The 15,615-nt window shown below is 38.5% G+C and overlaps 1 protein-coding gene across 1 annotated transcript in view; it reads left to right on the forward strand.

The window, feature by feature from the left end:
- LOC106876872 (RING finger and SPRY domain-containing protein 1) overlaps positions 1-15,615 on the forward strand; it is a 178,257-nt gene that overhangs the window by 114,167 nt on the left and 48,475 nt on the right. The window contains exons 3-4 of the mRNA XM_089348208.1: positions 627-792; positions 12,214-12,340. Of these exons, the coding sequence (XP_089204334.1) occupies positions 627-792; positions 12,214-12,340 (293 nt within the window). The remainder of the gene's footprint in view (positions 1-626; positions 793-12,213; positions 12,341-15,615) is intronic.

The following is a 15,615-nucleotide window of genomic DNA, read 5'->3' on the forward strand; positions in this document are numbered from 1 at the left end:
TAGCTATTTATCTAAATTTAACTCCTTCATGCTTGTATTTCTGAAGTTTTGATTAAATTTGAATGTAAAGAATTTGGAATTTCATAATCATCATTTAATGTCCACATTCCATGCTGGCATGGGTTGGACAATTTGATAGGATTCACTGAGCCCAAGGACTACAGCATGCTCCAATGTTGCTTTGGCATGGTTTCTATGGCTCGATGCCTTTCCTAATACCAACCACTTCACAACTTGTGCTGGGTGCTTCTTTTGTTTTTCTTGCCGCCTGCGCTACAGTCTACAAAACCTACAAAACCCAGGGAACGGCAGGGATGGATGCTCACGTTAGATGGGAGTTAAAGTATGAGAGAAGAGATCGGGGGAAAGCGGGTTCTTGTAAAGGTTATGTGGCTACTCGCATTTAGGGACGTGAGAATGATTGGAAGGTGCTGGAAAGGAATGAAAACAGTGGTGGTGAGGTGCCAGGGTGGCCCCAAAGGTATGAGGGGAGCAAAACTATCACTGAAACACTGGTCTAAGGCTTTATTCTTCATATAAATACACTGAAACAGGCATTGAGTTTTTATTTCCCATGTGATAGACTAACACTAATGTTTTGTTTTGTTTTTTGTTTTGTTTTGCAGTGACCAAGAACCTCCTCAGTCAATGTTATACATACCTAAGATTGCTGAGGGGGAAAAGGGTTGGCTTGTAGTCGTCACTTCTCTCATACAGTCCATTCCTCTCGATGATCCACTAGGGGCTGCAGTCATCACATTATTACTTGACCAATGTCCACTGCCTTCAAAAGTAAGTCCTCATCTACATCTGATGCTATTTTGTCTCTAGTTTCATATTTGGTCAATGATTAAGAGTTGAACTATTTTGCTTTTTTTTTTTTTTTCAAGAAATATAAAACTCCATGGTTCTTGCCATTGATTGTTTCTGTAGCATGCCATGAAAGAGACAATAATTTTCCCATGGTCTCCAGTTCAGTGCCACTATGTGACACCTTGAGGAAATATCTTCTGTTGTTGCGCTCAGCCAGTCAGTGCTTTGCTAAGCAATACAGTGCACCGAAATTGCAAGAAGTTCATTAAATGTGTGTCCATAGGTGCAAGAGTGGCTGTGTAGTAAGTAGCTTGCTTACCAACCACATGGTTCTGGGTTCATTCCCACTGCATGACACCTTGGGCAAGTGTCTTCTTCTATAGCCACAGGCCGACCAAAGCCTTCTGAGTGGATTTGGTAGATGGAAACTGAAAGAAGCCCGTCGTATATATGTATATATATATATATATATATATATATATCATCATTATCATCGTCGTTTAATGTCCGCTTTCCATGCTAGCATGGGTTGGACGATTTGACTGAGGACTGGTGAAACCAGATGGCTACACCAGGCTCCAATCTGATTTGGCAAAGTTTCTACAGCTGGATGCCCTTCCTAACGCCAACCACTCTGAGAGTGTAGTGGGTGCATTTACGTGTCACCTGCACAAAGGCCAGTCAGGCGGTACTGGCAACGGCCACGCTCAAAATGGTGTATTTTATGTGCCACCCGCACAAGAGCCAGTCCAGGGGCATTGGCAATGATCTCGCTCGAAAGTCCATTACACATGCCGCGGGCATAAGTGCCAGAAAGGCGACGCTGGGCACAGGTGCCTTCACGATTTCGCTTTCACCAATAAGTCTTCGCAAGCTGAGTTTCGTGTCCAATGAAGGAGACGACGTTGGCATGGGTGCCAGTCGTCGAGTGTGTGTGTGTGTATATATGTTTGTGTGTCTGTTTGTCCCCCCAACATCGCTTGACAACCGATGCTGGTGTGTTTACGTCCCTGTAACTTACCATTTCAGCAAAAGAGACTGATAGAATAAGTACTAGGCTTCCAAAGAATAAGTCCTGGGGTAGATTTGCTTGACTAAAGGCGGTGCTCCAGCATGGTCGCAGTCAAATAACTGAAACAAGTAAAAGAGTAAAAGAGTATGCATGCATTAGTGTGTGCATGAGCATGCGCATGTGTTTATATATGTGTGTGTGTGTGAGTGAATGTTCATCAGTTTTCCGCTTTAGAGAAGTAGTGCTGATGTAGATATTCCTTGTTGACTGACCTTCTGCTTGGTCAGTCTATGTTCAAAAACTTACCAAACAAGGAAATTCTTTATTTGAAAACTAAGGTTGCCAACAGGAAGAGCGTCCAGCTGTGAAATCCTGCTCGAAATAAGTCTTCATCCAAACTAATGCTAAAAGGAAAAATCAAATGTTAACTGAAGGAAAGCATTGAGACAATTAATTCTGCTAACATTAGAAGAACAAAAAACAAAAAAAAAAAAGAGGGAAACGTTATTACCTATTCTTCTGTTGTTGCTGTAATATAGAATTAGGTAGCAACATTGAAAACAATGGTATATTGACCATAGAATATACAGTTATGAGCCATGAATTATTGATTTGCCATTTTAGTACCACAGTCTTCTTCACAGAAACATTAATCGGTGCTCCACTAAGTGACATGCTCAACTGGTTAAGGTCAAACAACTGACAAGCAAACCTGTGGTATTAAGCAGAATATTTGCTGTAGGCCATCTTTTATACCAAGACAAAACAATGTACATGATAACACTTCCAATCAATTAAGAGCAGAAGCCATGAGAGACACTGCCTGGATCGACATCAGGGCATTTATCTTTATTATCATTATTATTATTATTATTAATGGAAAAAGACACCTCCAACACCAAGCGATTTGGCAGGTTTCGTAGATTCTAGAATATTCTTTGATTCCAACCACTTGTATCTAATATTCTAGTTTGTTTTCTATCCAGTACTTTTGCCCTTCCTGTCACCAACCCTTATCTGTTTCCAAGCAAAGTAGTTTTTAAATATTTCAGTTTATTTCAGCATTTCAAATTCAGTGTGTGTGTAGTTTACTTTGTGACAAATTATTTAAAACACAAACATCGAAATTAATTCATCCTCCTCATCAATAACTTGGTAGCTTCCTGCTTTATATAGCAGGTGAATGTTTTATGTTTTTGACTAGGAATCTCTCTGAGGAATGGTCAATAAGTTGCAAAATGATTCACCAAGACACTCACCCCTTCTGTATTTTATCCACACATCAAAATCTTGGAAGGCCCGTGTTTACCTAAGCTTACTTTCTAATATGGTTCTTTGTTACAGTCGATGGTTTCCTAATACTTAGATCTATTCCTGTCTGTCTGATTCTCACTGTGTTTCATGCATACATACATACAGCCACACCCCCTCAATACTGCTCTTTCCCTCCCAGTTGAGGGGTTTTTGCCTTGCAAGGTATTTGGTAACCCTGTCAGTGTTCTGGTGCCACATAAAAAGCACTTGCCCCAAGGCCATGTAAGAAGCACCCAGTACACTCTGTAAAATGGTTGGTGTCAGGAAGAGCATCCAGCTGTAAAAAAACATTGCCAGAACAGACAATTAGAGCCTGGTGCGGCCTCCCAGCTTGCCAGCTCTTGTTAAACCATCCAACCAAACAGTAACTGATGATGATATAAACTTTAGTGCATTGAAAAATTATAGTTTAGAGAAGTTTTAATGGAGATCTTTATGTCCCTGTGTCTGTTTTATGTTCTCTAACTACAGACTATTGAATACCTGTCACTGTTTTCATCTTGCTTTTAAGTGCTGTATTTGTGTGTATTTATCTGAGAACATACAGCAACACTGAGAGAATATTGGTTGTAATGCTTCATCCATTAGAAATTGTAGACTCATTACGAAACAAAAGATCAGTTATAAACAGACAATGTATTTGGGATTGAAGACTTAAAAAATATTAGCTACAACAAACGTATTTAATGTATTTGACGTTAGATGTTTCCTTCAGTTCCTCCCAAACTGATATTCACTAGTGACTATGCCCCCAACCCCTGTGATTTTCTGAGAGGCTCCATGGGTTTTTTTTATAGAGAGGGAGCTATCACATCCTTGTTGCCAGATGAAATGCTTCCTTAGCTGGTGGGAGTGGATTCATGTGAAAGAGTAGTGACCTACTAGACACCTGTATGCCTCATACTCTGTGTCCCTCCCATCCCCATCTCTAGCCATGTCATCCCCCCACTTTACCTACCCCACCCTTCTGTTCCTCTCTCTCTCTCTCTTTCTCTCTATCTCTCTCTCTCTCTCGCTCTCTCCAGCCAGGGAAGCCATATATATCTCCTCAGCAAGACACCTGTTCCTGTCTGGCTACCATACCTTCACCTCTCTTAGTACCATATCCTGACTCAGTCATTGGTGACCTCGCTGGTGCTGGTGCCACATAAAAAACACCCAGTCCACACTTTGTAAAGTGGTTGGTGTTAGGAAGGGCATCCAGCCAAAGAAAGAAAACCATACCAAAGCAGACAATGGAGTCTGGTGCACCTCTCTCTCTCTCTCTCTCTCTCTCTCTTTCTCTCTCTCTCTCCCCCCTCTCTCTCTCTCTTTCTCTCTCTCTCCCTCTCTCTCTCTCTCTCTCTCTTTCTCTCTCTCTCTCTCTCTCTCTCTCCAGCATGACAAACTGGCATTCAATGATGATGATGATGATTGTATGTATATATTCTGTATTTTCTGGTATTACCATTGTAGGGCAAACTTGTGTTAATATTATTGTAGCAATTCTAGTGATATATCCACTTGGAACAGTTTGCTATAAATTCTTGATATCCAAACAAAACAAAAGAACTTCTTACTCTGCTGATGAACTTCTTTCTTGAAAAACATTGAAAGAAAAGATTCATTGCAATTAATATTAATTATTGCAGAGATTTTCTTTTTTAGCTGCAGACAACTATTCCGTCATTTACTCCTCTTCCTGGGTTGTGGCAAGCCAGTGGGCTGCACCAGGCTCCTATCTGATCTGGCAAGATTTCTACAGCTGGATGCCCTTCCTAACACCAACCACTCTGAGAGTGTAGTGGGTGCTTTTACAGCCTTCGTCAGGTGCCTTGGGGAAATTTCGAACCTGGGTTCTCATTCCTAAGATATTTTTCGATATTATTATTATTGTTATTATTATTATAATTGAACTCTCTTAACCACTATGCCATATGCCCATGGGCAATTATGGAGTGAATTTTAGGGCTTATATAGAACTGTATTTATCTATTAATCCTACAGAATTAACATACAATTAATTTGTTGTTCACTTGTCTCACTACAAAGTTCCTTTGTTTTTTTTTTTACTTCAAAACATTTTAACTTTTACCTCAGGAATTGCAAAATTGGTCAAGAAACAATGACTGAAATAATCTGAAGACACCTTTGTCTGTTTTGGTAGTTTACAGAGAGAACCATATTGGAAGTGGCCATATTAGTTTATAATGTTCTGATTATTAGTAACAGTGCCGAAATAGTAATGTAGACGCTATGGGACCTTACAGATAATTACTGACATCTTCCCAAAGCCTGTTGTTAGTTTTTGTTACATTTTCTAATTTTTATAACCAACAAACAAACGAACTTGTATTAATATCGTAGTTCAAAGAGGAAGAAAACAAAGAAAAAGCAACTACAAAAATTGTCTGAATTGTTAAGCAAAACAACCAAAGCTATTATTGTGGCAGAAATCAATAAGTTCAACCTCAAGTGTAAGCTATATCAATCCTTAAAGAATTGAACTGTCAAGTTTTTCAGTGGATAGATCTCTGCAGACATTGATTTTGCTAATAAACTAATGGCTGTTTTAACTTGTGAAACTGTTTACGATGGCATGTTGAATGAATCCAGTAAAGGAGTGCTTCTACTCATAATCCAGGCTATTATAGAGCTTCTGTTTTATATATGTATATTTATATATATACTAATACATCTGTTTGTTGCTTACACACCCGTCTTTGTCTTTTGTTTTTTTGTAAATTCTCACTATATATATACACACACACACACAAATAAATATATATATATGCACACACACACATATATATATATACACACACATATATATACACATACACAAATAAATATATATATATACACACACAAATAAATATATATATACACACACACACAAATAAATATATATATATATATATATATATATATATATATACACACACACACATGCACAGGACCCATGCCGATGGCATGTAAAAAGCACCATTTGAGTGTGGCTGATGCCAGTACCACCTGAGTGGTACCCGTGTCAGTAGCATGTAAAAAGCACCCACTACACTCAGAGTGGTTGGTATTAAGAAGGGCATCCAGCTGTAGAAACACTGCCAGATCAGATTGGAGCTTGGTGCAGCCTCCTTGCTTGCCAGTCCTCAGTCAAACCGTCCAACCCATGCCAGCATGGAAAACAGACTTTAAACGTTGATGATGATGATATACACACACACACACAAATGTGTGTGTGTGTGATCTTCATTATCATCATCATCATACATCTGCTTTCCATGCTGGCAAGGGTTGGACAGTTTGACTGGGGACTGGCCAAGCAGAATACTGCATCAGGCTTCACTGTCTGTTTTGGCAGGGTTTTTACAGCTGGATGCCCCTTCTTAATACCAGACATTTTACAGTGTGTAATGGGTGCCTTTCTTCATGGCGCCAACACTGAGGTTGCCATGAAGCTTGCAAGACTGAGATTAAGCTTCAACTGATCGAGGCTACGGCAGAGAGTGATGTGGCTTCATACAGCAGGATGAGAGGGTAAAGCATGAAAGAAGAAGCCAGGACGGGGTTTCTTGCTGTACAAGAGAGCTGTGTTACTAGTCAAGGTTTAGAAGAAAGGGTGGATGGTGGGGGGGTGATTGGGGTGGAGCTGGGAAGAGAAAAATGTTGGTGATGAGATGTCAGTGTGGACTGCGAAGGTACAAGAAAGGTGAATATAGGTGAGGGGGGACAGAACACAGAGTGAAGGTAGCAGAGGCTGCAGGAGTGTATGGAGGGAGTGAGGGATGCATGGATGGGCTGAGGGTGGAGGTGGTTGATGAGAGATGTCCATTGGAGGGAAGTTAGGGAGGTGAAGGGGATGACTGTAGAGATTGCATAAGGCTGAGTGGGGTAGGGTGCTGTTCTAAATGCCTTGTGGTATTTAACTGACATCTCTTGACATCCTGAATCCAAATCCTATTTGTGGTCAATGAAATATGCAAGAGGCCAATTCAATTACTTATACAGATCTACAAATTTATGGCCTTGCGCCAGATTAGGAAATCATTATGAATTCGAGATAATATTCCGTAAACTCTTACTCAACATTATTCAAATATTAAAGAGTTTTCTTTGCAATGTTTTATTAATTTTGTGTCGATGTGACACGGAATCTTCTCCAATTCTGCAGTCTACAAATATTATCATAGCAGCAGCAGCAACAGCACTTGTGAGGAATCGGTAGATAACTTAGGATTTATCTCCAGCACCAGGGAATGAATTATCTGCTGGCTTTTGCTTCTGTATCTCGTCAGTCATCTATTGACGATGATGTGGTTAGTTTGATGAAATTACCATTTTTAAATTAGTCTCTTGGAAAATACTCTAGAGCTGTCTCACTTCACTGATCTTTGTTATGTAAGCATTTTGGTTTTATTTTTTAAACAAAACCATTTGTCTCTAGAGAACTACCATTCTGTTCTTGGAATGGATTTTTATTGACATTTATTATTGAATGAGCAATTGGGAAAAATAATCATTTTCCAACTAAATGCCATCAACTTTTCCTCTCTTAATATGGTCTACCAGTTAAACTAAATCGTTGAGTGATAAAGATGTTTAAATTCTATCACAGATTATTATATTATCTTTATTAACTCCAATCTGTCGCAACAGTTTGTAACAGTTCTGTAACTTCACCATTTTTGTCTTGCTCCGCTTTAACAAACTTGGCACCTCTGTTTTACTCCAAACTAAACCAAAGAGGTAAAAACTTAGAACACCATGAACCTGTTCCTTCATTCTCTCCACACCGTTTTGTATTTTGGAATGTGGACTTTGACCTCGTTGTCAATCATCATCATCATCATTGATGTTGTTTTAATGTCAACTTTTGTGGGTACAAATTTCATAAAAGTCTTTTAGTAAAAAACAGTAAAAGATAAAACACTCAAAGAAGTCTATTATTAGAAGGTCAAACTAGCAGAAAATCATAAAATGGACCGATATTCAAATGATTCCAAGATCCTACAAACTGATATTTGATGCTGGCTAATTATATAAACATTAAACATTGTAAAAACCATTTCAAAAATTAACATTTCAGTTTGATATTGGTTTTTGGATCAACCTATTTCTGCAAATGGATTTGATCCAATCAAAATATCAAAGATAGTTGAACAAAGTCTGCAATCTTGGAATAAAAGCCATGACTTCTGACCCAGACATTGAAGCAATTTCAGATAACATTCTTCATCATCATCATCATCATCATCATCATCATCATTTAATGTTGGAGAAGAGGTGGTGGGGGGGGGAGATAACTGACAGTGCAAAAGGAATTGTGATGGTGGCGGTGGTGGGGTGATTCAGAACCAAAAATGTTAAGAAAAAACGGTTAGCTAAATTCCTAATTCCATATCTTTTACTTGTTTCAGTCATTAGACTGTGGCCATGCTAGGGCACCACCTTGAAAAATTGTAGTTGAATTTCTTTAAGTCTAGGACTTATTCTATCAGTCTATCTTTGCTAAACTGCTATGTCCTGGGTCATAAATACACCAACACTGGATTGTCAAGCAGTGGTTGGGGACATACACAGACAAAGAGACACAGATATATTGGAGAAAGCCTTTGACAGGGTCCCCCATCCCTTATCTGGTGGTCATATGGAAACTGGGGCTAGACAAGTGGTTGGTAAGAACTGTACAAGCCCTGTACAGGGATGCTATCAGTAAGGTGAGGGTTGGCAACGAGTATGTGTTTACGTCCCTGTAACTTAATGATTTGGCAAAAGAGACCAATAGAATAAGTACTAGGCTTACAAAGAATAAGTCTTAGGGTTGATTTGTTCAACTAAAAGCAGTGCTGCAGCATGGCCCAGTCAAATGACTGAAACAAGTAAAAGAAAATACACACACACAAAGGTAAAAAATGACTTTGGCAGGATTTGAACTTAGAGCCAGATGTAGAAAAGTTTGTATAATGGATTCAGTGATTGGTTAAAAAACAGTCTGAAAAAAAAAAAAAAAAATTGGAATCCATCTATCTGTAGCTATTGATCATATAATCCAACATTAATGGTCAGTCTTTTCAAGTCCTGTTTGAGAAATTCTTCACAGAACTCACCAAAGCCTTGCTGACAGAATGCCTTCCTAATGAGGCTTGCTGCTTCTAACAGTGAAATCTCCTTCTCAATAATATGTAAGAAGTAAAAACCGTTCACCGTTTCATGTGCTGTGTCATTGAATGATTCCTGGTTTATCTTATCAGAGTTGAAGTAGAAAACAGAAATAACTGCGCCACTTTAAATGACATAAGCTATCTGTAAAAGTTGTTTGATGGACAAACTTGTGAAATGGCGCCTTACCATTTTAACCAATCAGCCAACTTGCTGATGACAGCATCTAAATAAAACAGGTTTTATGTTGACGGGTTATCAGCTAAGCCAGATAGAGGCTAGCTTTTATCTTTTGCTTGCTCCAGTTATTAGAATGCAGCCATGCTGGGGCATCACCTTAAAGAATTTTTTAATCAGACAAATTACCTCCAGCACTTGGGTTTTTTTTCTTTTTTTTTTTCCTTTCAAGTTTGGTACTTATTCTGTTGGATTCTTTGGCTGAACCACGAGGTTTAGAGAATGTAAACAAACCAACACTGGTTGTCAAATAGTGGTAGGACACACACACACATACACACATGCATTTAAAGAAAGAATTTTTAAAAAACTTTTAGCTATTTAAAAAAATTATTTAAATAAAACAGAGTGTCACAAATGTTTGGGGGAAGAAGTCTTCATATTTTCACATAGCATTTTTTTGTGTGCATGCGAAAACTTTTATACACACATATATATATATATATATATATGTATATATACCGTGGTACCTCAGAGTATGAGTTCAATTCGTTCCATGATTGAGCTTGTCTTATGATTTACTCGTTTTATAAATCAATTTTCCCCATTGAAATTAATTAAAATATATATATATATATATATATATATATATATATATATATACACACACACACACACATAACCATACACGTACATACATATTAATTGCTTGCAAGGACACAATAAAAAAAATATATATATAATTTAATTTTAATTTTTAATAATTTGAATTTAATTAACTTTTTACCTGTAAATTTGGATTTTTATCCCTAATATTATTATTATTATTATTATTTTATATATCCTTATTGGGATTGTCACATAAAGTTGACAATATACTACAACTTTATATATATATATATATATATATATATATATATATATATATATATATATATATATATATATATATATATATATATATATATACACACACACACACACACACACACACACACACACACACACAACAGGCTTCTTTCAGCCTCTGTCTCCCAAATCCACTCACAAGGCTTTGGTCAACCCGAGGCTATAGTAGAAGACATTTGCCCAAGATGCCACACAATGGGCTTGAACCCAAGACCTTCTGATTCCAAAGTAAACTTATTAACCATTCAGTCCTGTTTGCACCTACCACATCGAAAATAGCAATCTGATAATATACTGTAGTTGTGGTGCAATAAAAGATAAGAAGATGTCGTTTTAGAGGAACCAGAAGCAGGAGAGTTTATTATATCCAAGGATGATGATGATGATGAATGTGGAGATTGTGACTTGTGAATGGAGTGGTGAAAAGACCCGTTGGTCAAAGTAGGATCCAGTGTGTTGAACCCTGTCGTAAATTAGTTTAAGATGACTTTAAGTGCAGGACTTGGTGTTTAACAACTCATTCATCTAACACACACACACACACACACACACACACACACACACTGCCCTCATCTCCCCTTCACTTTCAAAATTTCTCCTTCAATTCAACTTAGAAAGTTATAAATAATGAAAGATTTGACAGAGTAAACTAATGACAAACTAGTATTCTTTCACACCCACACACATATTTTATGTCGAGTTATGATGGAAAAAATTTATCAAACTGGAGGAGGACTCAATACCTTTCAATAGCATACACATCTACAAACCTTTTACAAGGAAAACTGTCTGACAAAGGTGAGCAAGCGGAAACTTACTATGCATTCATTCATTTATTCTTTTCAGTCATTTTACTGTAGCCATGCTGGAGCACCGCCTTTAGTCAAACAAATCGACCCCAGGACTTATTCTTTGTAAGCCTAGTACTTAATCTATCGGTGTCTTTTGCCGAACCGCTAAGTTTGGGATTTAAAGACACCAACATCAGTTATCAAACGATGGTGGGGGGACAAATACAGACACACACATATACTTATATACCGAATGTGGCCAATGCCAGGACCCCCTGAGTGGCTCCCGTGCCAGTGGTACATAAAAAGCACTATCTGAACGTGGTCAATGCCAGTGCCGCCTGATTGGCTCCTGTGCCAGTGGCACATAAAAAGGACCCTCTACACTCTCAGAGTGGTTGGCGTTAGGAAGGGCATCCAGCTGTAGAAACTCTGCCAGATCAGATTGGAGCCTGGTGCAGCCACTGGCAATCCAGACCTCAGTCAAACTGTCCAACCCATGCCAGCATGGAAAACAGACGTTAAACAATGATGATGATTGATATATATATATATATATAAATAGATAGATAGATATATACGACGGGCTTCTTTCAGTTTCCATCTACCAAATCCACTGACAAGGCTTTGATCGGCCCGAGGCCATAGTAAAAGACACTTGCCCAAGGTGTCACGCAGTGGGAATGAACCCAGAACAATGTGGTTGTGAAGCAAGCTACTTACCACACAACCACTCCTGCACTACTTGTTTCAGTCATTAGAGTGCAGCCATGCTGGCGCACCATCTCAAATTTTAGTCAAACAAATCAACTAATTTTTTGTTAAGCCTGTTACTTATTCCTTCATTCTTTTTTTTTTTGCCAAACCACTTAGTTATGGGGACACAAACAAACCGATCCCAGTTATCAGGTGGTGTGGGGAGGACAGAGACACGTACATGACAGATTTTTCTCAGTTTCCATTCTATCAAATCACTCTTATATCATGTGACAACTCCCTGTATCATTAATACCCCAATTAAATAATTAAATTAATTTTTGTTAATTCTATTTCCAGATTACAACTTTGAAGCTGACCAAACTTTTAAAACTTTCGAAAGATGGGTGTGATGAGAATTTCAGGAGTGCCCAAGCACAACGTAACCTTTGTATCATATTAGGGTGTTTGGCAGAAAAAATGGCTGGTAAGTGGAAATTTACGACATTGAGGGATGGATTGCAAGTGAGCCGGGGGAGGTGGGGGTAATTAGTACTTTAAGAGGAAGAACACGTCTCGTTAGAAACAACAATGATATAGCTGGATGCTTTTAGATTTTAGGGTGTTGGGCTTTGTAAATGAAATGATACAGATTTGAGGCACAAGATCATCATTTAACATTTGTTTCCCATGATGGCATGGATTGTATAAATTTTACAAGAGCTGGCAAGCCAGAGAGTAGTGGCAAGCTCTGTTGTCCGTTTTGGTTTCTTACAACTTGATGCCCTTCCCAATAGCAACTACTTTACAGAATGTACTGGGTGCTCTTTTCATGGCACCAACAGGGTCACCAAGTAACTTGCAGGACAATACAAAGTCCCCTCAAGTGGGAAGAAGAGTAGTTTTAGGTGGGGTGGCTTTGTGCCAGTTGAGAAGTTAAAAGAATAAGAGATGGAGACGGGTCTCTTACTGTAGAAGAGATACAAGAATATTCCAGTTGGAGGGAAGGAGAGGCTTAGACAGATAGAGAGGGAGAGAGGGAGAAGGAGAGTGGGGATGTCAGGACATACCCTCAAGGTATGGGGGGGAGGAGGTGAATATTGGTGAAGTGATACGCAGTGGGGGCAGAGGAGAAAGAGAGGCAAGTTTAGTGATGAGGAGTGAGAGACACATGGGAGGGGAAATAATTTGGTGGATCAATGGGGGGGGGGGGACAGATGATCAATGTAAAGTGAGGATGGAGAGCGTGTGTTTGTGTCTCCTTGTCTTGACATTGTGTGATGGTTGTAAATGAGTGTCCCTGTCATACAAACAGTGGCATTCATTTCCAGTCTTCTATGAAAAGCATGTCTAGCCATGGGGAAATAGCAAACCTGGGCACCAGTCTGTTAATCGGTAATTAAAGAAGTTAACATTTTTGTTAACAATTTAACTTTTAAGTTAACTTTGAAAATCATTATCAGACTAATTAACTTCCGTTACATTTAAGTTCCGTTAACTTACGTTAACTTCAATTGAATAGAAGTGAACAGATTTTATATTTTTGGCACCTTTTAAAGGTGTTTTTAGAGCAAAAATTGATTTTTCTTTTTTTTTTCTACAATAAAAATTAACAGTTTATCGATAACTTCTGTTACATTTCTAAAGAATCAACTGATTAATGGTTATTGAAGTTAACTTTTTGGTTAACAAAGTTAATTTTTCAATTAATGGTGCCCACCTTTGGGAAATAGTACGTTGCTCGGAAACAGGTGAAGGTTGGTAACAGGAAGAGCATCCAGCTGCAGAAAATCTGCTTTAATAAAAACTCCATCTGGCCCTTACAAGCATGAAAGAGTGGGTGTTAAAATGACAAGGACGTGAGTAAAAAAAAAAAAAAAAAAACTGGCACTCCATCAGTTACAATGACGGGTCCAGTTGACCTTATCAACCGAACAACCTGCTCATGAAATTAACATGCAAGTGGCTGAGTACTCCACAGACACGTACCTTTTACATAGTTCTCGGGGAGGTTCAGTATGATACATAATGTGACAAGGCTGACCCCCTCTGAATTACAGGTATCTGGAGCAACAGGAAATAAGGTGTCTTGCTCAAGGACCCAATGCTCTGCCAGGTATTGAACTCATGACCTTACAGTCATGAGCCAAACACCCTAACCACTAAACCAGGCACCTTCCCAATGATGAAGCGATGTTGATGCAACTTCAATATCTCTTCAGGAACTCTACCGGTTTCCATGCTATTTCTATTTGTTTAATTTTATTAATTTTATTTTTGTTTATAATTGCAAACTCCGGACATAAACTTCAACTTCATTTTTTTTTCCTTTTTATTGGGGTCTCCCCCCTTTTTTTTGTATGTATTGCCAAAAACCTTTTTCTACCTTTTTTTTACTTATTGTTTTAGAAATACATTTCTCCATTTTCTTTGTCTTTTACCATTCATGACATCTTTATTTCTTCTCTCTCTTTCTTCCTTCCAACCACTTCTATTTATTTTCTTTTTTTTTTCTCTCTTTACCCCTCTCTATTCTGATTTATTCCAACTTTTCTCTTTCTCCCCTCCCCCCTCACTCTTATTCTGTTCCATGTTCTCCTTCTCACACTGACCCCCCCCACCTACTCCCATTAAACTTTCCACACCCCCACCCACTCTTCCAATAATTTTTCCTCCTCCTCCTCCTCTTCTTTGAAACTCGATGTGAGAATCAACAAAATAAATTGACATCTTTGGAAATGGAATTAATTCCAGAAACCAGAAGACAACCATTAAGGAAAACATTTGATAAATTGAATTCCATCACCGAGAAATAAAGCAGCAATAACATTTTATTATGTGGCATTTCCAATTCAGCCGTGTGTGTGTGTGTGATTGTTTTGGTCTTTTTAGTTGAATGAACTGAGCCCAGGACTTATTCAATCAGTCTTGTTTGCCAAACTGTTAAGTCAGATGGATGTAAACACACAAACACTGGTTGTCAAGCAGTGGTGGGAAAGAAACATAGACTCTAAAACATACACACACGCACATATACACATACATAACAAGCTTCTTTCAGTTTCCGTCTACCAAATCCACTCACAAAGGCTTTGGTCAGCTTGGTGCTGTAGTAGAAGACTCTTGCTCAAGGTGTCCCGCAGTGAAACTGAACCCGGAATCATGTGATTGGGAAGCAGTCTTCTTACCACACAGTCACAGAGCTGTGTCAGGTCCCATTATCAGCTTTGGCAGGGTTTCAATAGCTGAATGCCCTTCCAAATGCCAACCACTGTACATCTGCCTATATTATTGGTTTTGACTTTTTGGCACAAGGCCAGCAATTTTTAGGGAAGGGAGTAAGTCGGTTACATTGACTTCAACAGAATGTAAAGAACCACAGGCAATTCCTCGAAGCGTTACCAATTCTGCCAGTTCACCATCTTGGTAAGTGAATGAATAAAACAGGAGGGGAAAAAATAATTTAGACATGAAGGCGATGAATGGGAAGTGAGGTTGGTCTTTTGCATAGAAATGGATGATTGGCCATTAAACATGAAAGAATTACTTTATATGACTGACAAATAACAAATCATTAATCACTGTCATGATCAAAGAATGATGGGATTATACAAGGAGGTTTGAACAGAGGGCATGGATTTATGTCAGGGACCTGGTTGCAGAGGTGTGACAACTTTTTTGGAACATCAGATTATATAGGAATGTTAAAAAATAAACACAATTAAATATGAGGGGGTGCTGAAAAGTTTCTGCCTTTAAGGG

This window comes from Octopus bimaculoides, chromosome 1, assembly GCF_046866305.1.
Source record: "Octopus bimaculoides isolate indiv1 chromosome 1, ASM4686630v1, whole genome shotgun sequence".
Lineage (NCBI taxonomy): Eukaryota > Metazoa > Mollusca > Cephalopoda > Octopoda > Octopodidae > Octopus > Octopus bimaculoides.